Here is a 22,948-nt window from a genome sequence, read left to right as displayed (position 1 = left end):
GGATGCTTTAAGGTTCTTCCAGCCCTCGACTGCTAGAATAAACTTATACATCACTACAAACTTTCAATTCAGGGAGCCAGAACACAGTGACAGAATTAGGCCTTACAAGTAAAGTCAGGTCATAGCTGAGGGGAGATCCTATACCAGCCCTCAGAGCCTCTGACTGCTGTAATCCATCATTCCAAATCCCGCCTCCACAACACCTCATCAATGACTTACATACCTTCTGGAATTTGATTTGAAAGAAACGAATTACTTGGAATCACTGGTTTACGACAGACAGGATTATTTATTCTGGTCCCAGAGGATACTGGCAGAAAGTTCACAGGAGGGACACTGTACTTGTGATGGGTATATGTTAGTAACTTGGTTATTTCTGATTCTTCCTCTAAAAGGGTTATCAAAGAATATACAACAGGTTCTGAAGTTTCTGCAAATGTCAAGGCCTTGCCATAAAGGAACTCAGAAATATGTAAACGACAAGCCAGAGGTAGATTCTCATTGGTGGAATAAAATGCCACAAGGGGAGCTTGGTAGGGGTATTTGTGGTCTTTAGAAAATCGAATTTCAAGTTCGTATAAAAAAGATGCATCTTCGTCAGCATTTAGATGGGAATCATCTACACTTCTTTCTGCTCTTCCAACAATTTGATTTGGGGACACTTCATGTTTGAATTTGCACTTTGATCCAAATTTGCAACTTCCTTTGAGGTAAAATTTACAGATTTCAAGTGACGTCTCCTGTATATTTTTGGTACTTTCCTTTTGCTTGGATTTGCAGAATTTACTTGTCAAATACCCCAGTTCTAATCCAATGGTCCAGACTCTGTTCTGAATTCTTTCTATAAATTTTTCTCCACAGATTGACTTGAGAGCAAAGGCCTCTTCCTGTCGCTGCTCCACACACTCATCCAAGCTTATACGTGCAACGGCCTCAGAGATCTTCATCCTCTCTCCAAATGTCTCTGAAAAACACTGGGTGAGCAGATGTTCCAGTGATGCCCCCAAGTCTCCATTGCAAATTCTCAGGGCTACCTGACAGTGCTCGGTGTTGAAACCATACCTGCCAAGTGAGAAGCATGACGAAAACGACTGAGTAATATCAAACCTCAAAAGAGAAATTCATTTAAATACATATATGCGAAGGCATAACTATACATAGGCAGGGTTTGTACCTTGAAAAAGTGTACCTGATAATACTAACTCCTCCTTCATCTCCCTATCCTAAAAGAGAGGATACTGGGCGTATCAGGTACCACTGGAACGCACACAACACGAAAAGTATTTGAGGAGTGGTAGGTGCGTTTATAATACACTTTCAGTTTCCTTCAATTTTCCCATAAATGATGAAAGCAAACCTGGAAAGTTTCTGCGCTGCAAATGTTGAGACTGTAAATTCCGGATGATGAGGCTCCACCAGGCCTGAGCCAGCACACTCCAAAGGATCTGAGTCGGGAACAAGGGAAGCTTCTCGTCCCGCTGGCCAGCACCACTCATCATCATCATCAGGCTCGTCATCTTCCTCCTCCCCAGAAACACCTCTTCTGGCAAAGGTAACGTTTTCATATGTTAACTTCTACTTACCTCAAAGAAAAACTTAGCAAGAGTCTAAGAAGTTAATTCAAGGAACCAAAGGACAGAGAATCCTGACCACTATTCAGTCACTGATTTAATTTTTTATTGACCTATTAATTTATACCTCGGCAAGTAACAGAATTTATTACCTGCCAGGTACTATGTTAAATGTTTTATATGTACTATCTCTTTGAAAATCTTCCCAATAACCCAGCCAGATTGGAATCTCTATTTCTTTTTTCAGATGATCAACTAAAATTTAAGAGAAGATTAGTAACTGCCAAAGGTTGTAAAGTAAAGAGCAACTAGAGATTTTAACCAAGGGAGTCTGACCCAGAGTCTGTGTTCTTAACTACAGAAGCCTTGGCTATCCTCTCTCTCTTCTCATTTATAAAAACCATCGCTATTGTTTTTCGCTTTGCTGCATAACCACCTCTCCTAAATTTAAGACAGATATGCAATTTGTAGATAGGATGGAAATTGAGCTGTTCATGACTGACCGTTCATTAATTCTGGCAAATGGAAAGGATTAACCTCTCCAACTGAAATCACAAAGCAAAACAGCCAAAAGTGTAAAACAATCTTTCTCTTAGGCAGATGGTCATGAGAAGTGTAATCGTAAGACTTCGTCTGATCAACTCAATATTTGCTCCTAGAACAATGCTTCTACTTGTTCACTACAGGTTTTACTTGAAAGGTTATCAATAAAGCAACTACTGAATCCGTATTAGCACTGTCCTAGAAAAAGTAAAGACGAAAAGGCGATCTGTACCATTGCTCACAGATATTGCAAAACAAACTCACTCTAAAACTGTTGCTGAATAATTATTCTTGTATTTCTCTTGGCTCACTTTCAACTAGTTATACAGCCACTACAGGATCAGTACTGATACAGTATTCCAAAGACACACAGGACCCTCACACTGCCAATGCATCTTCCTCAATATATTAATTTACTGAAATAAAATAATTTACTCAGATCCAGCATCTGCATCTTGTTCTTGCAGGTCTCGGAGAAGAGCTTTCACTTTCTCTTGATTCTCAGAAGTCATATGTAGAGTCTGAAGGGGCGCTTTGGCTTCAGGCTTCCATTTGGGGTGTGCGTCCCCTTTTCTCACGCTACTGTTACTAGGTCTGCAAAGGACACAAGAACAAAATTACACATTTATCCGTGAGCAGAACTTTTACACTCTCCTCAGGGTCCCCAAATATATATAACATGACTGGACTGTCAAATACCCTACAAAAGATGACAATGAATGTGAAGAGATTCTCTATTTTCTACAGTATTTACCAGATTTCATTATATTGAAACTGCTGGAGAAAAACCTGATTCGATGCTTCATCATTAAATCTGGCTTCACTAACTCAAGAGTCCTCTGGAGAAAGTAATGCTATGGTGACTCCTTCTGCACTAGTGGATGTTCAAAAGAAATGTGCTACATACAAAGAGTACATATTTCATTCTATTTGAGGTACTTGATCTGAAAACAACTGAGAGTCCTATCTTGTGAATATTAGGCACTATTTTTTTTTTTTTTTTTTTTTTTTGCGGTACGCGGGCCTCTCACTGCTGTGATCTCTCCCGTTGTGGAGCACAGGCTCCGGACGCGCAGGCTCAGTGGCCATGGCTCACGGGCCCAGCCGCTCCGTGGCATGTGGGATCCTCCTGGACCAGGGCATGAACCCATGTCCCCTGCATCGGCAGGCGGACTCTCAACCACTACGCCACCAGGGAAGCCCTAGCCCTATTTTTGAAATATTTACCTAAATTATTATTTCCTGATTACAAAAATCATAATAATACATGTTCACTGTAGAAAAGTAGAGAACCAAGAAGAAAACAGAAGTCATCTTAAATCACATCATTCTTTTTCACATACATTTTTTATAAAATTGTACAGCACATATAATCTTTTATAATTTGCTTTATTTCCTTATCAAAATAAAACTGTCATTTCCCCCAAATTAAATATTTTCCTACAACTTAACTTTTAAATGGTTACACATACATATAGAGGTACTAGAATTTATTTCACCAATCTTTCATTTTTGGAATTTAGATTTTTTTAGGGATACTTTTTAATATTTAAAACAATAATCAGCTCTAAAGTTTAACTTTACTCACTAAATTTCTTTTTTTCACTTGGCATGTTTCATTATAAATTTTCACAAATCTAGGGAAATGGCAGAAACTTTCTCTGCATTGAAAATCCAACATATTATTGAGACTTTGAAAAGAACCACACACTTACACTCGCAAAACTGGGTACCAAAGGAGAAAATAGAATAGACTGGTTTTTAACCACTTAGTTGCAACCTCTGAAAAGAAACGTTAGCCCAAATTCGTCATTACCCCTTTTGGTTTCAAAAAATTTTTAATCTACAGAAATTAACACCATTTACCAAGATTCACCAATTGTTAACAATTGCCATACTTAAATGCACACACACATTTATGCCCTTCTCTTATTTCTCTCTCTACACACACACATATGCATATATATATATATGCTCCCTCATATATGTACATGCATGCTCTGCTGAACCATCTGAATGTAAGTTGCAGGCATCACATTCACTCTTAAATACTTCAGCATGTTATTTCCTAAGAACAGAGACATACTTTTATATAACCACAATACTCTTATCACTCACAAGATATCTTATATTGATATCATCTAATATATAATCCACATTCAAAGTTCCTAACTGCCTTAATCATGTCTTCTACAGATTTTCTTAATGAGTATCTAGTTTAAAATGACATTTAGTTAGCTGTTTTTCAAACTCCTTTAATTTAGAATAGTTCCCCCACCTATTTCCTGGCAGTGACTTTTTTTGAAGCACTTAGCCTAGCTGTCTTGTAGAATTCTCACTATTTGGACTTGTCTGATTGTTTCCTCATGATTAGAAAAAAAAAAAAAAAGGGGGGTGGGTGGGTGGGTAGGGGGAGAACTTCCATATGCTCCTATCTCATCTACCTCTTATTTGTAAACCCCTATACTTTGCCTTCCTTCCAGTTCCTAAGGATGAACCATCCTCGATCCTAAAGTCAGTCCCTCTGTATACTGTATACACAATCTCCTTAACCTCCTCAAGGAAATCATTCCAGCACTTACCCCCCCTCTGCATCATCAGATCATCAGTTCTTCATTCTCCTTTGGACCATTTCCATCAGCTTACAGACATGCTATATAACATCTACCATCTTAAAAAAAAAATCTTCCCTTTGACTGCATATCCCTCTCAAGCTATTATCCTCTCTCTCCTCCCTCCCCTGCCCTTTAGAGAAAAACTCCCTCAAAGGGTTATCTAAATCATTGTCTTTGTCACCACTTTCTTTCCTCTTCTCTCTGAAACACACTCCAATAGGGTTTTCTCCACACTAAGTATACTAAACCAAACAGCTCTCGTCAAGGTTACCCATGCTATCCACATTGCCAAATCCAGGGGACAATTGTCAGAACACATTTTTCTTTTTTCTTTATATTGGCTGTGTCATGCAGCTTGTGGCATCTTAGTTCCCGACCAGGGATTGAACCTGGGGCCACAGCAGTGAAAGTCCTAACCACTGGACCACCAGGGAACTCCCGGAACACATTTTTCTTGACCTATTAGAAGCATTTTTTATACAACTTGCGTATTCCCTTTAAGTATCCTATCCAAGCTGATTGGATACTTCCCTTGAAAACACCTTCATTCCTTGACTTCCAGAAATAAGCTTAGTTTTCCTCCTACTTCACTGGCAACTCCTTAATCTACTTTGTCACATTTTCCTAATCTCTCTCAGTTCTAAAGCCTAGAGTGCCCCAGGGCTCAAAGTTCAGACCTCTTCTCTATATCCTATCTCATCCAGTCCCATAGCCTTAAAGCGCATTTATTCCTAGAGGACTCATACATTTACTTCTCTAGCCTAGATCTTATTCTTGAACTCCAGACTTATATACTAAATTGCCTATGAAACTGCCACTTGGAGTGTACCTTCTAACTGGTCTTCCCGCTTCCAACCCATGTCCCCCTGTAGTCTATTCTCCACAGAGCACACTGAGGCAGGGCCACTGAATATGGGTGCACAGACTATACACTATGCAAAGGGTCCTAAAGTAGGGAAGGAGGGGACAGCAAAAGCTAAAATCCAGTCTATGCTCTGCTTGCCAAGACATCCATCCTGGAGCTATAACTGCCCAAAGAAAGGGGCACCATTTTCTAATTCACATGAAGGGATATACTGAATAGCAGTAACTCTGGCTAGAGTGACTGATGTCACACACTTGCCTCAAACCCTTCAATGGCTTCCCATTTTACTCAAAGCAAAGCCAAAGTCCTTATAATGGCCTTTTTGGCCATGGCACGTGACTTGGCTCAGTCCAGTTCAAGATGCTGACAAACCTCACAGCTGGTGCTTGAAAGACAGAATTGTGGCGCTTGAAAGAAGCACTTCAGGTAGATAAGGTGTATTTGAACATGTGATGACTGATATATACAGAACAGATGTTTTTGCTTTCCTTGACCTTTCCTGGTGGTAGCAGGGGTGAACTTTTGAGGTGCCAAATACCTGTGAGAACGTATGTCTGCCCCATTGAGAATGTCTGTAGAATTCAATTCCATTATTTAAAATAGTTTTTCTACTGACCAGCCCCAGCCTGAAGCTTGACACAATAACTAGACTAGCTATTCTACAACTATCCTAAGACAACTTTCTCAACTGTGCTTTAATTTTCAAAGGTTATTTTAAAATCCCATTCTTTGAACTATTCTAAAGATTATATATTCCAAAGTATCCTTTTAAAAACTTGGTTTTATGTGCTTACGATTTTTTCTATAATAAATAATTTTAATGATTATATCTGACCCCTTTGACAGAAAACAGATCAATGGATTCCTAAGGATCAGGGAGGAGTGTGTTGCAAAGGGCATGTGGGAGTTTTGAAGAGCTGTTTATGGCGATGATTGCATTTGTCAAATTTTAGGTTGAGTTTTACTGAACGTAAATTACACTTCAATGAACATGACTTTTAAAACTTAAAGAAAAACAAAAACAAACAAAATCCTTATAATGGCCTATAACATCCTATACAGTATAGTCTCTCGAATCTAACTGCCTATTTGGTTGATCTGGTTGGAAAATAGATAATTCATCAACTAGACAGATGGAGTATAGCCAGATCTCATTTGGAGACCTTCAAACTACAATGCCTAAGAAATACTTAAAATAATTTTCATCACCTTCACCATTTCCAATATTTACTTTCCTAGTAATACTGATTACAATAACAATATTATACTCAATTCACAGCGTCATGTGGAAGTTAAAGTTAACTTCAGATTTCAAAGCACCACCCCCATCCCCGGCCTAACAAAAGGTGTTATTTGCCATCATGCCTTTAGAAAAGGTTACAAAGAAGGGGCTTTAAAACAAGAGGAAGATAACTTGGCCAGAATTACTTGACATTTTCCCCCTTTGTCTTAGTCATCTGTTAGATCAGGAATTGATACTGTTTTCACATTTTAATATTCAAAGAGTATAATGACCTGGATGAATGCCTTGATTCACTGAAGATACAAAAGTCATCGCCATCATCCCAAATTCTACTTGAGGCCTTCCTATTGCCACCAATGCCACCGCCACCGCTGCCACCCCCATGAGATTTACTAGCATGACTTCTGCCTCCTCTTCCTCCTCTGGAAGACCCCTTTCCACCTCCTTTCCCTGGCTTGCCTTTTCTTCTTACTGAAGAACTCATTTTCACCTGCAAGAGAAAAAAGTAATGCAGACATTATAAAAATCAGACAAGTATAATAATCCTTTGTTTGTCAAGTTATGGAAATAGCCTATTTTAAAGAAAAAAAGGAAAATGCATACTTTAAAAGGGCCAGTTTAGGACAAGCATGGATAAACTGCTTCACAAAAGATTTACAAGCATATCCCCCTCAGGATTAATATTTAGTGAGCTTCTCTGACACAGATTTCTTAACCAGGATGTGCATCAGAAACACATGGAGAAGTTTCAAATCATACATAGGGTGTGTAGGGTCCAATGCTACATTCTGATCTGGCTAGGTCTTGCATAGGGTTTAAAAAACTCTAGTTGAGAAGAGATATTTTCATGTATTTAATACATAATTTGATAAGTAAAATTTATATTTACATATACACTTGCAGAAACACAGCCCTAGCTCAGAGACTTTGCCTGGGGGAAGTAAAACTGTAGAGTTTTGTATGCGATCAAAGTTAAGATGTTATCAGCTTAAAATAGAATGTTACAACTAAAAGATGTTTTATGTCAGTCTCATGGTAAAAAGCAAAAATACAAAACAAAACAAAACAAATTACACAGCAAAAATCTATAGTAGATACATAAAAGATAATGAGGAAGGAATCAAAGCATACCACTACAGAAAATCATCAAATCACAAAGGAGGACAGCAAGAGAGAAAGAAAGAAACAAAGGATCTATAAAACACCCAGGAAACAACAATCAAAATGGCAATAGTAAGCCCTTACCTATCAATAATTACTTCAAATGTAAATGGACTAAATTCTCCTATCAAAATACACAGAGTAGCCGAATGGATAAAAAAACAACACTCGGGACTTCCCTGGTGGCGCAGTGGTTAAGAATCCACCTGCCAATGCAGGGGACACAGGTTCGAGCCCTGGTCTGGGAAGATTCCATGTGCTGCGGAACAACTAAGCCCATGTGCCACAACTACTGAGTCTGTGCTCTAGAGCCCGCAAGCCACAACTACTGAGCCCGTATGCTAAAACTACTGAAGCCCTTGTGTCTAGAGCCTGTACTACCCGACAAGAGAAGCCACTGCTATGAGAAGCCAACACACCACAACGAAGAGTAGACCCCACTCACCGCAACTTGAGAAAGCCTGCATGCAGCAACAAAGACCCAATGCAGCCAAAAATAAATAAATAAAAATAAATTTTAAAAAGTTAAAAAAAAAAGACTCAACTACATGCTGCCTACAACAGAATCACTTCAGCTTTAAAGACACACATAGACTGAAACTGAAGGTATGTAAAAGACAGTAAATGCACATGGAAACCAAAAGACAGCAGGGGGGCTTCCCTGGTGGTGCAGTGGTTGAGAGTCTGCCTGCCGATGCAGGGGACGCGGGTTCGTGCCCTGGTCTGGGAGGATCCCACGTGCCGTGGAGCAGCTGGGCCCGTGAGCCATGGCCACTGAGCCTGTGCGTCTGGAGCCTGTGCTCCGCAGCAGGAGGGACCACAGCAGTGAGAGGCCTGCGTACCGCCAAAAAAAAAAAAAAAAAAAGACAGCAGGGGTAGCTATACTTAGACAAAATAGCCTTTAAGTCAAATACTGTAACAAGAGACAAAGAAGATCATCATATAAAGATAAAGGGGTCAATTCATCAAGGGAATCTAACAATTGTAAGCATTTATGCTCCCAACATCAGAGCACCTAAGTATATAAAGCAAATATTAACATAATTGAAGAGAGAAACAGACGGCAACACAAAAATAATAAGGGACTTTAATACCACACTTTCAACAATGGTCAGATCATCCAGAAAGAAAAATCAGTAAAGAAATATTGGACTTGAACTATAATTTAAGCCAAATGGACCTAACAGACATACACAGAACATTCCATTCAAAGCAGGAGACTACATTTTCTTCTCAAATGCACATGGAATATTCTCCAGGAAAGATCATATCTTAGGCTATAAAACAAGTCTTGACAAACTTAAGAAGACTGAAATCAGATCAAGCATCTTTTCTAACCACAATGGTATGAAACTAGAAATCAATAACAGAAGGAAAACTGGAAAACTCATAAATATGTGGACATTAAATAACATGATCCTGAACAACCAATGGGTCAAAGACAAAATCAAGAGGGAAATTTTAAAATATCTTTAAACAATTGAAAGTGGAAACACAACATACCAAAACTTATGGGATGCAGCAAAAGGAGTTCTAAGAGGACAGTTTAGAGCAAGAAATGCCTACATTACGGAAAAGAAAAGATCTCAAATAAACAATCTAAATTTACACCTCAAGGAACCAGAAAAAAGAACAAACTAAGCCCAAACTAACTACACCCAAACTAAGTCCAAAGTTAGTATTATGCATAATAGGAGCACCAGAAGGATAGGGGGGAGAGAGAGAAAAGAGCAGAAAAAATATTAAAAGAAATAACAGCAGAAGACTTCTCAAATTTATTGAAAGACAATAACCTACACAGCCAGGAAGCTCTAAGGAGTCCAAGTAGGATACACCCATAGATCCCTAAACAGACACAGTATGTAAAAATGCTGAAAGTTAAAGACAAGGAGAAATCCTGAAAGCATTTAGAGAAAAACAACTTGACACTTCCAGATATAAACCCAGTAAGATTAACAGTTGACTTTCTGGCAGAAACGATGGAGGCCAGAAGGCAGTGACATAATACATTCAAAGGACTTAAAGAAAAGAACTGTCAACCAATAATCCTATATCCAGAAAAGCTATCTTTCAAGAATGAAGGTGAAATTAAAAGTTTCTCAGATAAAAGCATAGAATTTGTCGACAGCAGACCTGATTTACAAAAATATACTAAAGGAAGCTCTTCAAGCTAAAGCAAGTGACCCTAGATGATAATTTGAATCCACACAAAAAACAAGGAGCACCAATAAAGGTAATTGTGTAATTACAAAAAAACCCCAGAAAACAGAAACCCCCTCCCCTCAAAACCAACAAAACAGTGTAAATGTATATTTTTCTCCTTTCTTCACATAACCAATTTAAAAAGCAATTGTATAAAATGATATGTACATAATGTAATATTGGACCTGTGATGTACAGAAATGTAATATATTTGCCAATAACGAACAAAGCAGATCAGTGGGAGCATAGTTGTATTGGGTTAAGAAAATGATTACAGATGGTAAAGTAATAACTGTAACAATGTACAGCTGGGGAAGCAACCTAAGTGTCCACTGACAGATGATCGGATAAAGAAGATGTGGTAATATATACACAATGGAATATTACTCAGCCATAAAAAAGAATGAAATAATGCCATTAGCAACAACATGGATGGACCTAGAGATTATCATACTAAGTGAAGTAAGTCAGACAGAGAAAGACAAGTATCATACGATATTGCTTTATAAGGAATCTAAAAAAAAATGATACAAATGAACTTATTTACAAAACAGAAATGGACTCACAGACATAAAAAATAAACTTATGGTTACCAAAGGGGGAAAGGGGGAGGGGTAAATTAGGAGTGTTGGATTAAAATATACACACTACTATATATAAAATAGATAAGCAATAAGGACCTATTGTATAGCACAGAGAACTATACTCAGTATCTTATAATAACCTATAATGGAAAAGAATCTAAAAAAGAATATAAATACACACACACACACACACACACACACACGTATAACTAAATCACTTTGCTGTACACCTGAAACTAACACATTTTAAATCAACTACATTTCAATTAAAAAAATAGAAAAGAATGTACAGTTGCATTTGTAATATTAATAGATGTAATATGTATAACAATAATACTGCAAAAAGGAGGGGAAAGGAATACAGCTGTATGAGAGTAACATTTCAATACACACTAAAATTGAGCTAGTATAAATGTGAAGCTGATTCTGATATGTCAAGATGTACAAGATAAACCTTTGGGCCGTCACTAAAAAACAAAACAAAAACTCAAAAAAATATCGTGAAAAAAATCATTAAAGAAATTAAAATACTGAATTATAAAATGTTCATTTAATGATAATGCAAAAGAAAGCAGTAAAGTAGGAACAGAGAAACAAAATAGACAAGAGACATATAGACAACAAAAAGTAGAAGGGTAAATGTAAATTCCACTATACCAATAACATTAAATGTGAATGGATTGAACAATTCAATCAAAAGACAAATTATCAGACTGTATAAAAACAAGAATCAACTATACGCTATCACTTTAAATTCAAAGATACAAATAAATGAAAAGTAAAAGGATGGAAAAAGACAAATCATGCAAACAGCAACCACAAGAAAGTTGGAGTGACTATACTAATATCAGACGAAATAGACTTTAAAGCAAAAAATGTTGTTAGAGGGCTTCCCTGGTGGCGCAGTGGTTGAGAGTCCGCCTGCCAATGCAGGGGACACGGGTTCGTGCCCCGGTCCGGGAAGATCCCACATGCCGCGGAGCGGCTGGGCCTGTGAGCCATGGCCGCTGAGCCTGCGCGTCCGGAGCCTGTGCTCCGCAACGGGAGAGGCCACAACAGTGAGAGACCCGCGTACCGCAAAAAAAAAAAAAAAAATGTTGTTACAGATAAAGAACATTTCATAATGATAAGAGAGTTAATCCATAAGGAAGATATTAACAATTACAAATATATTGCACCTGATAACACAGCACCAGAATACATACAGCAACAAATGACAGAAATAAACAGAGAGGACTTCCATGGTGGCGCAGTGGGTAAGAATCCACCTGCCAATGCAGGGGACACAGGTTTGAGCCCTGGCCTAGGAAGATCCCACATGCGATGGAGCAACTAAGCCCGTGCACCACAACTACTGAGCCTCCATGCCACAACTATTGAAGCCCGTGTGCCCTAGAGCCCACGCGGCGCAACTACTGAGCCCATGCACAGCAACTACTGAAGCCCGCAAGCTCTAGGGCCTGCATGCTGCAAGTACTGAAGCCCGTGCACCTAGAGCCTGTGCTCCGCAACAAGAGAAGCCACTGCAATGAGAAGCCCATGCACTGCAATGAAGAGTAACCCCTGCTCACTGCGACTACAGAAAGCCTGCATGCAGCAACGAAGACCCAGTGCAGCCAAAAAGATACTGTACTACTGTACTCTATACAGTACTGTACTGTAAAGTACACAAAAGCACAACTACTTGTAGAGGATGCACACGTGACGATGTTCACCAGACACATGAGCTAACTTATGTGACTGGACATGCAAACACATGTTCACATCTTTGAAACTTCACAACTTAAAGGTTCATATGTAGGGGACTTACTGTAGACAGAAGATCAATAAAGTAATAGAAGACTTGAAACACAGTATAAACCAACTAGACCTAAGAGACATCTGTAGAACACTCTACCCAATAAAAATATACATTTTCCTTATGTGTATAAGGAAACTTTTCCAGGACAGACTATATGTTAGGCTATAAAAAAAAAAACTCAATAAATTTTAAAAGACAGAAATGATACAAAGTATGTTTTGCAACCACAGTGGAATGAAATCTGAAATCAAAAGCAGGGAAATACCTGGAAAATTCACAAACATGTAGAAATTAAACTAGGTCTCTTGATAGTCCTTTCTTCAAAATCCTTCATAATTATTCATATTTATTGTTTCTTTTATGTTTATCTTCCCACCTCCCCAAAAGCTCTCTGAAGGCAAGGATTATGTCTATTTTGATTACCAATGTACCTCTAACACAATGTCTGGCATATAGAAGAAATTCAATATGTATTTGAAGAATGGCTGAAGGTTGAATAAATGACTGATGTGAGAATGGAGATTCATTCATTTATTCATTCCACAAATATTTATTAAGCACTTATTATGTGCCAAGTCCTAGGGATATAACAGCAAAGACAACAAAAATTCCTGCCTCATGAAGCTTATCTTCTACAGAGTAAGACAGACAATAACTAAATACATAATATCAGTTAAGTGCTATGAAGAAAATAAAAAACTCTGAGGGTGCTATTTTAGATAGAGCGGTTGAGTTAGAGTGGTCATCTTTCTGAGGTCATATTGAGCAGACACCTGAACATTCAGAAAATGAGTCATGAAATATTTGTGAAAAGTACACTGTAAGCGGAAGCAATAGTAGGTGAAAAGGGGCCAAGTCTAGAACATCTTCAATGCACTGGGCTGGATGAAGAGTAAGGAGTCTGGTGGGTCTGCAATATAGTGAGCAAACGAGATGAGGTCAGAAAGTAGACGGCCATGTAGGTCCTGGGAAGAACTTTGAATTTTATTCTAAATATAATAGAAAGTCACTAGAGAGCAGAAGCAAAAGCTTGGTACGACTGACTTAGGTTTTAAAACAATTACTCTAAAAAGGGAACCCTCCTACACTGTTGGTGGGAATGTAAATTGGTAGAGCCACTATGGAGAACAGCATGGAGGTTCCTTAAAAAACTAAAAATAGAGCTACCATATGATCCCACAATCCCACTCCTGGGCATATATCCATAGAAAAACATGGTTAGAAAGGATACAGGCACCCCAATGTTCACTGCAGCACTGTTTACAATAGCCAAGACATGAAAGCAACTTAAATGTCTATCGACAGATGAATGGATAAAGAAGATGTGGTACACATATATAATGGAATATTACTCAGCCATTAAAAAGAATGAAATAATGTAGGGGACTCCCCTGGTGGTCCAGTGGTTAAGACTCCATGCTCCTAACACAGGGGGCCCGAGTTCGATCCCTGGTCAGGGAACTACATCCTGCATGCTGCAACTAAGAGCCCACATGCTGCAACTAAAAGAGCCCACATGTCACAGCTAAAAATCCCACATGCCGCAACTAAAGATCCCACATGCTGCAACGAAGACCCCATGTGCTACAACTAAGACCCGGCACAGCAAAATAAATAAATAAATAAATATTTAAAAATAAAGAAAGAAAGAATGAAATAATGCCATTTGCAGCAACATGGATGGACCTGGAGATTATCATACTAAGTGAAGTAAGTCAGACAGAGAAAGACAAATATATGATATGGCTTATATGTGGAATCTTAAAAAAAAAAGATACAAATGAACTTATTTACAAAACAGAAACAGACTCACAGACTTAGAGAACATCGCAGACTTAGAGAACAAACTTACGGTTACCAGGAGGGAAGGGTCGGGGGGAGGGATAGACTGGGAGCTTGGGATTGACATATACACACTGCTATATTTAAAATAGATAACCAGGGACTTCCCGGCGGTCCAGTGGTTGAGACTTCACCTTCCAATGCAGGGGGTGTGGGTTCAATCCCTGGTTGGGGAGCTAAGATCTCACATGCCTCTCAGCCAAAAAACCAAAACATAAAACAGAAGCGATATTGTAACAAATTCAATAAAGACTTTAAAAATGGTCCGTATCAATAAAATCTTTAAAAAATAAAATAAGATAAAATAGGAAACCAACAAGGACTTACTGTATAGCACAGAGAACTCTGCTCAATATTCTGTAATAACCTAAATGGGAAAAGAATTTGAAAAAGAATAGATACATGCATATATATATATAACTGAATCACTTTGCTGTACACCTGAAACTAACACAACATCAAATATATTTGTCAATCAAATATACTCCAATAGAAAATAAAAATTTTTTAAAAATTCAGATTAAAATTATCTAGAAAAAAAAAATCACTCTAGCTGTTTTGTGAAGAATAAAAAGTCTTTAGGGAGGTGAGGAGAACCAGGAGGCCAGTTAGAAACTACTGCAGTTGTTCAGTCTGGAGATAAAAAACAAAACAAAACAAACAAAAAAAACCACAGTGAGATGGACTAGGGTGGGAGCAAGTGGAGCTGAAAAGTGGCCATAGATTCTCAATGTATTTTAACAGTAGATCAATTAGATGCAAGGTATGAGAAAGAAGTGTCTAGAATTACTGTAAGATTTTAGGGCCTAGATTAACTAGGTGAATAGGGGTCCTGTGCTCAGCCATGTGATCAAAATGGGAATAGTGGGGAGGAAAAGATATGGGGAGTGTCACAAGTTCAGAATGAATGTTACATTTGAGATGTCTTCTAGATATTCAAATGGAGATACGTAGAAGGTATTAATAGTTGGAAATACAAGTCTGCATTGAGGGGAAAGGTAAGATTTTTCATTTACTTCTCTAAAACTCCTATAAGTTAAATATTATTTTCTATATTTTATAGCAGAGGAAACTAGAGAACAGATATATTACATGACTTGCCTAATGTCACCAACTATAGAAGCAAAGTCTGGAGCCAGGGTTTGAAACAATCCATTCAACTCCAAAGATGAAATTCTTTCCCCCATATTTCCCTCTTACCCCCCAAACATGTACTTTGTATCTTCAATTCAAAACTTAGTGTTGGGACTTCCCTGGTGGTCCAGTGATTAAGAATCCACCTTCCAGTGCAGGGCACGCGGGTTCGATCCCTGATCAGGGAACTAAGATCCCACATGCCACGGGGCAACTAAGCCCACGTGCCACAACTACTGACCCCGCGCACTGCAATGAAATATCCCGCGTGCCACAACTAAGACCCGACGCAGCTAAATAAATAAATAAATAAAACAAGAAAACAAAACAAAAAAACAAAACTTACTGTTAAGCCAGCCCCCCCCCTTGATTTATGCCTGGGTCTTAATTTGTAAAGGTGACTGAGTGCTGACACAGAGAGATCAATACCACTGAAAGAAAAGTTTGTTACTTACAACTCCCCTAGAAAGGAGAGGCATGCCATGCCACGGTGGGCCACAGGGGGAAGCACCAGTGTCAGGAGGAGGCAGAAAGGAACAAGAGTGAGGCATAGGCTGTAGCCTTTCTTGGGTTTTCCACGGGAAAGGCGAGGCAGGGCAGGGTAATCAGTTTAGGATTGGCTCGTTTGAGTAATTCCCACAGACGCTGAGGCATAGGGTACCTGGCCCCAGACTGATTTAGGGCAGGGGAACTACTAGCTTGGCGGTTAGACAAAGGAGGTGGTTGGAAGTAAGGATGCAGGACTGGTTGTTTTGCATATGAAAGGCGCGTTCACAGGTTAATTGTTAATTAGCTAGCCCTGGGAATGGCAGTTTCTTCCCGGCCAGGTAGGCCCACAAGACGCCAAAATCTAGGAAGATTCCAACAGTCTTTGCTCACCGTGGACACAGGAATCTAAGTTTGGCTGGAAGAGTATCCTTTGTTTAACATCCAAGTTTGGCTCCCAGGAACAGAATCACCAAGCTGAGCGCTGAAAACTGACCACAAACCATTCCCCTCCCAGGCAAATCTCTGACTCACCCCATATATCCAGCTCCTTGCAGATACCCAGACCTGGTACCTTTCTTCCAGCATACATCGCAGCAAATCCTCTCCCCAAATAGCCACCCAGTGGAGATGGAGACAGAGACAGGAAACGAAACCTGAGCCCCTCCAATCCCACCCTTTATCCGGCTCCGAGCCTGAATTCAGCTCCCCCCGCCTCCAGCCTGAGCGTGGACAGCCTCAGCTGCCGACCCCCGCCAGGCCCGGTCTCAGGGCCTGGGATCCTAATGCCCCAGACTCACCGGCCCCTGCCAGACAGGCTGTATCCCACCGGGCCGGGAGGCGCCTCAGACCCTGACCACTCCGGGATAGGGAGTTGGTAGAAGGGTCCGCACACTGACTACTGGGGCGACGCGCAGACCACGCACACGGAAATACATCCCTCATACGCGGCAGGGGAGGCCGCCCCGGGCTCGCAGCGCTGCTTCCCGTGGCGTCTGTTAGGACGCGGCGCCCACCGGGATCTCACCTGGAGCAGCTCCGCAGCGGCCCAGCTGCAGCGGCCCAGCCCTGGCGCCTTCTGATTCGCTCAACCTCGGGCCTTTGCCTATTCGCTTCCGGGTGAGAGGTGCCTGGTCGCCCTAGCAACCAAGTTGCAGTCTGCGCTGAGCTACTGTTTCTTTCCCTCCAGGCCACAGAGCTGGCGGCCCAGGGGGAATCGCAGAGTTCAGAAAATCTCTCCAGCACCCCTGTGTCAAGTGAGTGTCCCATCCTCCCAACGCCCCTTTAAGTAGAGCTCGCACTGAGCCGGAGCTCGGCCCCTGGCAACTCCGGTACAGGTGTAACATGTTTCCTGAGCGTGGTGGGATGGGGGCGCGGAGAACCCGTGCTGTGGGAATCTGGAGACCTGGATTCTAGCTCTCATTCGGCCATCGATTCGCTGTTGTGACACCTTAGGGAAGTGCCAACGTCTCTGGTTTCAGTTTCCTCTCTGTTGCCAGTCTCGATCTCTTAGGTTCCCTCCCTCTAGCTCTAACAGTCCAAAGTTTCGGATGTGGAACCATTTAAGGGCAATTGAAATAGTTCGGTTTCTTGTATGATCACGTTTAGTGCTCTGCTTAGTAAGCCTTTAACGATTGCTTCCCAAGTGCCACTCATTCACTAAACTTTCAGTTCCTACCAGTAAGTACTAAGCACTGAGCTGGACACTAGGGTGCGAAAAGAGATTTAACTAATCCGTGATCCTGACCCAGAGAAGTGGAGTGTGAGAAGGGATTCTGGCACAAAAGCGTAATTTTAATAGGGCCCTAAGTACTACATTAGGGATAGACCTCCTGGGGGCTCCTGGAGGAGCCTGGGGGTGAGGGGAGATATGAAAGGCCTTGTCAGGTGATATCTGTTTTCCTTTATGCCTCTTTCTGGGAAAAATTTTCAACCTTGTGTTCCAGTTCACTAATTTACTTTTCAACGGTATTCATTCTGCTATTCAGCCCTTCTAAAGAGGTTTATTTCAACAATTACATTATTCATTTCCTAGATTGCTAATTATTTTTTCACAAGCATCTGCTCCTGTCTCAAGGCTGCTATACCCTCCCTTTCTCTCTGATGATGTTTAAGTCTTCTGCCTATTGTGTTATTAACTCTGTTTCCTCAGAGGGGATGAGCTTCCAGCCTTTCTCAACTGGCACTCATTAATTTTTCAATTAAAAAGATCAGTTCTCTTGTCCCATCCACAGAGATTCTGATTCAGCAGTGTGGAAGGGCGTAGGAACTTGTAAAGCATCCCAGATGATTCTAATGGATGGCCACACTTTGAGTAACATTCTAGTAGACTATTGTCCTAGAAGTTATAGTTTACTTATCTTCACATACGTTTTCTTCAGTATTGGCAAAAATTAGTTTCTAACGTTTTAGTCCACTAAATGTCCCAGGGCCCTGAGGCATCGATTCCACCCCTCCTCCACCCCCTAGGCCTGCGGTTGTCTTTGTCCCTTTTTCACCTGGTCTCCATTCCAATATCATTCTGTTTGGACCCCACTCCCTCCCCCACCCCTTCTCACTTACTATCTTTCTTTATTTTCTATTTCCTTCCACTGCCAAAGCAGAGATTGCTCGCTCTACCTTACCTCTGTGGGACAATCAATAGATCATATACCCAAGAGAAATAAAAATATATGTCCACACAAAAAATTATACATGAATGTTCATAGCATTATTCATAACAGCCAAAACTCAAACAACCCAACTGGCCATCAACTGATGAACAGATAAACAAAATGTGTTATTTTTGTAGCATGGACTATTCGGCAATGAAAAGTGGTGAAATACTGATACATGCTACAACATGGATGAACCTTGAAGCTAAGTAAAAGAAGCTAATCACAAAGGACCACATATTGTATGATTCCATTTCTATGAACTATCTAGAATACACCAGTACATAGAGACAGAGAGTAGATTAGTGGTTGCCAGGGGTTGGGTGAGTTTTAGGGTAATGGAGAGTAACTGCTAATATGTACAGGATTTCTTTTGGGGGTGATTAAAATATTGAAAAATTAGATTGTGGTGACAGTTACACAACTCTGAGTATGCTAAAAAATGAATTTTGTATACTTTTAAAGGGTAACTTTGGTGGTATGTGAATTATATATTGATAAAGCTGTTATAATAAACAAGTAAAAACTGATCATCTAGACAAAATCATTTATTTCCCCAGGACCCTACACTAGACTATGGAAATGCCAAGTAATCATGATATACTTGTGATCATATGACGTGAGTCTATTTGGTTGGCTCTTAAAGCAAATATGTTATAGGTCTTATGATGTAAAGATATTTAAGCTCATGTGACTTTTCTGAAATCTTTTAAAACAGCTCCAGAAGTATTTAAGATAAACTTTATATTTCCAAATGGAGACAAGTATGGTAAGCATACATTTCAATTACTTTTTTCTATACAGACTAAAATTAAGTAGATTAAGGGTACAAAACTGAGACTGTTACACTTTATAAAACTACTACTGAGATATTAACTCCATTAAATAAAATAACATAGAAATACTAATGGAGGAACAGATTTTAAATCTAAACTCCAATGTTAAGTATAGACAGTGTGCCTTGGAAAGCTATGGGGAGGGCCATAGCCATATGTCAATCTTCTGGGCCCTTGAGTGTCAATGATTACAAGACCTTGGTCCACAGAGCTCCTCATCTCTGGTCTCATCAGTTTCAGTGCTAGGAAGCCAAAGAGACCCATAGGGGATGCAGTTCTGATTAAGCCTGAACATAGATATTTTATTACTTAGTCAAACAGGGTTCCCTTTTATAATCTTCAGTATTTCTCTCTTGTTTAGATGGGGATTGTACAAGAACATCTTCTGGAATATTTGAGAGAAATGGCATAGGTATTCATACCACTCCTAATGGGATTGTCTACACAGGAAGCTGGAAAGATGACAAGGTATTATTGTTGTTTTGAGCATTGACAGTGGCTAAGTAACTCTATTGGTTAAATGATTCCAGGCATTTCACCATTAATCAAAAAACACATATGAGTAGACCATGCAATAAAAATAAAAAATGATTATATTTAACATATATGAACATAAGAATAGTATTAAACTCATGCAGAGAGCTAATTATCATCATTATCATCTTTCTTATTTCCTATTCATTGAGCAAAGTGAACTCATTACATAGTTTTCTCATTGAATCCTCATAGCAGCCTCATGAGTCAGATACCATTAATGTTCCTATTTTACAATTGAGGGAAATCAGGCTCAGATTTCTTGCCCAGCTAGTAAGTGATGAAACAAAAATGTGTTCTCAGGTCTGCCTGAATACAAATTTTTGTTCTTAACAACTTCTTTGTGCCATTTCTGGGCTAACTAAACTGATTGTCCTTTAAGCTTTTTGATATAGTCAAGGTATCTTGAGGACTCCTGTTATTATCATCATGGACCCCCAAGATGTTCAAGTGCCCCAGATCAGAAACATTGACTTGGTGAGCTTCACAGAAAGATACATACAAAGGACTGTGATAAAATGTTATCTTATTTTTGTGAAAATAAAGGATGATACAATGATAGATTAAATAATAACAAAGTAGATGATAGACATATGTGTACATTTTTGAAATGTTCTAGGGAACTGAAGATTAGTTACTGAGGTAATTTCCTTTGTTACAAACAGATGAATGGTTTTGGAAGACTTGAGCATTTTTCAGGAGCAGTATATGAAGGAAACTTTAAGGACAATATGTTTCATGGACTGGGGACTTATACATTCCCAACTGGGGCAAAGTACACTGGAAATTTCAATGAAAATAGGTAAGTTTAAAATAAAATGTCATTGTAGTTCTAAAAGAGTCTTTTCAGGCACATTTGCTTAAAAACTTAGTTAATGCTAAATTTCTTTTGTAATGTATTTAGTTTAAATATATTTATAATATATTTTGGAAAATTTGGGTTATATGTTGGGGAAAAAAATGTTATAAGAGAGGCTAAGGCCATCATGAGCCTCCAAAAGAAAATATCATTCTTGGTGATAATCTATTAGACTTTTCATTTATTTCCTCTTGACTTCTGTTCCTATAGAACTTTTTGCAGTCGGAAATGGAAAGCTTGTTGCAATTATTGAGAATATTTAGGCCAAAAATTATTTTCACTTGAAATATCTTGATAAACTTTTGTTTTTAGTTTTAAATTTTATTTTTTCTTCCAGTTTGAGATATAATTGGCATACACTGCTGTATAAATTCAAGGTATACAGCATAATGATTCGACTTACATACATCATGAAGTGATTACCACAATAAATTTAGTGAACATTCATCATCTCACAATGACACAAAATAAAAGAAAAAAATATTTTTCCTTGTGATGAGAACTAAGGATTTTCTTCTCTCTTAACAACTTTTACATATAACATACAGCAGTGTTAATTATATTTATCATGTTGTACATCACATCCCTAGTACTTTATTTATCTTGTAACTGGAAGTTTGTACCCTTTGACCAACTTCCTCCAAATCCCTACCCCTACCCTCCACCATGTATCTTCCCAAGCTTAATCCTCACACCAAATACCATGCCGTGTCATCCAGAAGTTCATGGTTCATTTATAACTACCCCTTTATTATTTCCAGAATTGAAAATGCAACCTAATTGCTATGAAGTGGTTGATACATATTGAGGAGGGTAGAAAGTGTTCACCTATTCTGATGCCAAGTCTGTGATGACAACATGTAAACTTTTCCCACTGATGTTAATAAAGGGAGAAAACTCTAACCCATGGGATAAAGGTCTGTTTGGTTATGTGAAGTGCATTTTCACCACTCTGAAGAGTCCAGAAAACACCAGCATAGAGCATAGCACCTCAAACATAGTTGAAGGTCAATAAACATTGGTTGAATAAATGAATGAACTAATTAAGCCAGATAACCAATATAACCTTTTCACTTTTTTGACTGTTTTGGTCTAAACTAAGCATACGTAATCCTAAAATCTTAGACACCAAAATTTGTATAATGACAATATTTGTTTGGAATAGTAATTTCTTTTTTTGTTTGTAGGATGTGAAAGCAGGATGTCAGGTTTTAGAACAAAACTTGATAATGGAAAGATATAATTCTTCAGACATAGTATATAATATACTAGACAATCATATCTGGACTGTAAATTTTTGGTCTTGGTTAATGAACACACTTATTTTTTACTATTACAGGGTGGAAGGTGAAGGACAATATACTGATATCCACGGACTAGAATGGTGTGGTAACTTTCATTTCACAGCTGCTCCAGGCCTGAGGCTAAAGCTCCACATGTAGATATTCTGCATTGAAGTTTTAATGTGGTAACTGCAGCTTTTAGTTGTAAGGAAAACAACTAAATGTCATCTGCAGTAACTTCATACACTACCTATATATTGTAATTTTGCCAATAAAACCATCACTCATTTATGCTTTTTTGAACTTTCTTTTGATCATCTTATAATTAGTTTAAAATAAATTATGTAGGGACTGCCCTGGCGGTCCAGTGGTTAAGACTCCGTGCTTCCACTGCAGGGGGCACAGGTTCAATACCTGGTCCGGGAACTAAGATCCTGCATGCCACACGGTGTGGCCAAAAAAGGGGGGGAAAAAAAAAGAAAGAAAAGAAGTTAATGTGATTCAATAGAGAGTTTGCTCATTTTAAGAAAAACTATGCAGATCTTGACAAAGTCAATTTCCAATCCTGTGCCTGAGTTTTGTCATCTTTAAAAAGTGTATCTGGGCTTCCCTAGTGGTGCAGTGGTTAAGAATCCACCTGCCAACGCAAGGAACAAGGGTTTGAGCCCTGGTCTGGGAAAATCCCACATGCCGCGGAGCAGCTAAGCTCGTGCACCCCAACTACTGAGCCTGTGC

General features: G+C 39.2%; 2 protein-coding genes across 7 annotated transcripts in view; one reads left to right on the top strand and one right to left on the bottom strand.

Annotated features, from left to right (window-relative positions):
• The window catches only part of DHX57 (DExH-box helicase 57), a 56,627-nt gene extending 39,517 nt beyond the window's left edge, over positions 1-17,110 (bottom strand). The window contains exons 1-5 of one of the 4 annotated variants that reach the window (XM_029232151.1): positions 17,075-17,110; positions 7,110-7,327; positions 2,550-2,708; positions 1,358-1,543; positions 224-1,062 (exon numbers count right to left, since the gene is read on the bottom strand). In XM_029232151.1, coding sequence (XP_029087984.1) covers positions 224-1,062; positions 1,358-1,543; positions 2,550-2,708; positions 7,110-7,321 — 1,396 coding nt within the window. In that variant the 5' untranslated portion in view covers positions 7,322-7,327; positions 17,075-17,110. Of the gene's footprint in view, positions 1-223; positions 1,063-1,357; positions 1,544-2,549; positions 2,709-7,109; positions 7,328-16,847; positions 16,948-17,074 lie in introns of those variants that run through there. The other 3 variants (XM_029232153.1, XM_029232155.1, XM_029232152.1) reach the window with 3 other exon arrangements.
• Positions 17,111-17,154: 44 nt separating this feature from the next.
• MORN2 (MORN repeat containing 2) lies at positions 17,155-22,501 on the top strand. 3 transcript variants are annotated; one of them, XM_029232284.1, is made up of 6 exons: positions 17,256-17,303; positions 19,262-19,320; positions 19,420-19,470; positions 19,899-20,005; positions 20,737-20,873; positions 22,270-22,500. In XM_029232284.1, the coding sequence occupies exons 5-6, from the start codon at positions 20,737-20,739 to the stop codon at positions 22,370-22,372; spliced, it is 240 nt and encodes a 79-aa protein (XP_029088117.1). In that variant the 5' UTR covers positions 17,256-17,303; positions 19,262-19,320; positions 19,420-19,470; positions 19,899-20,005; the 3' UTR covers positions 22,373-22,500. The 3 variants fall into 3 exon arrangements, with proteins under 3 accessions (XP_029088116.1, XP_029088117.1, XP_029088115.1); XM_029232283.1 differs by lacking the exon at positions 19,262-19,320 and having other exon boundaries at positions 17,155-17,303; positions 22,270-22,501; XM_029232282.1 differs by lacking the exons at positions 17,256-17,303; positions 19,262-19,320; positions 19,420-19,470; positions 19,899-20,005 and adding an exon at positions 20,266-20,548.
• The last annotated feature ends 447 nt before the right edge of the window (positions 22,502-22,948 follow it).

This window comes from Monodon monoceros, unplaced genomic scaffold (genome assembly GCF_005190385.1).
Source record: "Monodon monoceros isolate NGI ecotype Baffin Bay Population unplaced genomic scaffold, NGI_Narwhal_1 Super_Scaffold_19, whole genome shotgun sequence".
Classification (NCBI taxonomy): domain Eukaryota; kingdom Metazoa; phylum Chordata; class Mammalia; order Artiodactyla; family Monodontidae; genus Monodon; species Monodon monoceros.
This window is presented reverse-complemented; position numbering and strand designations above follow the sequence as displayed.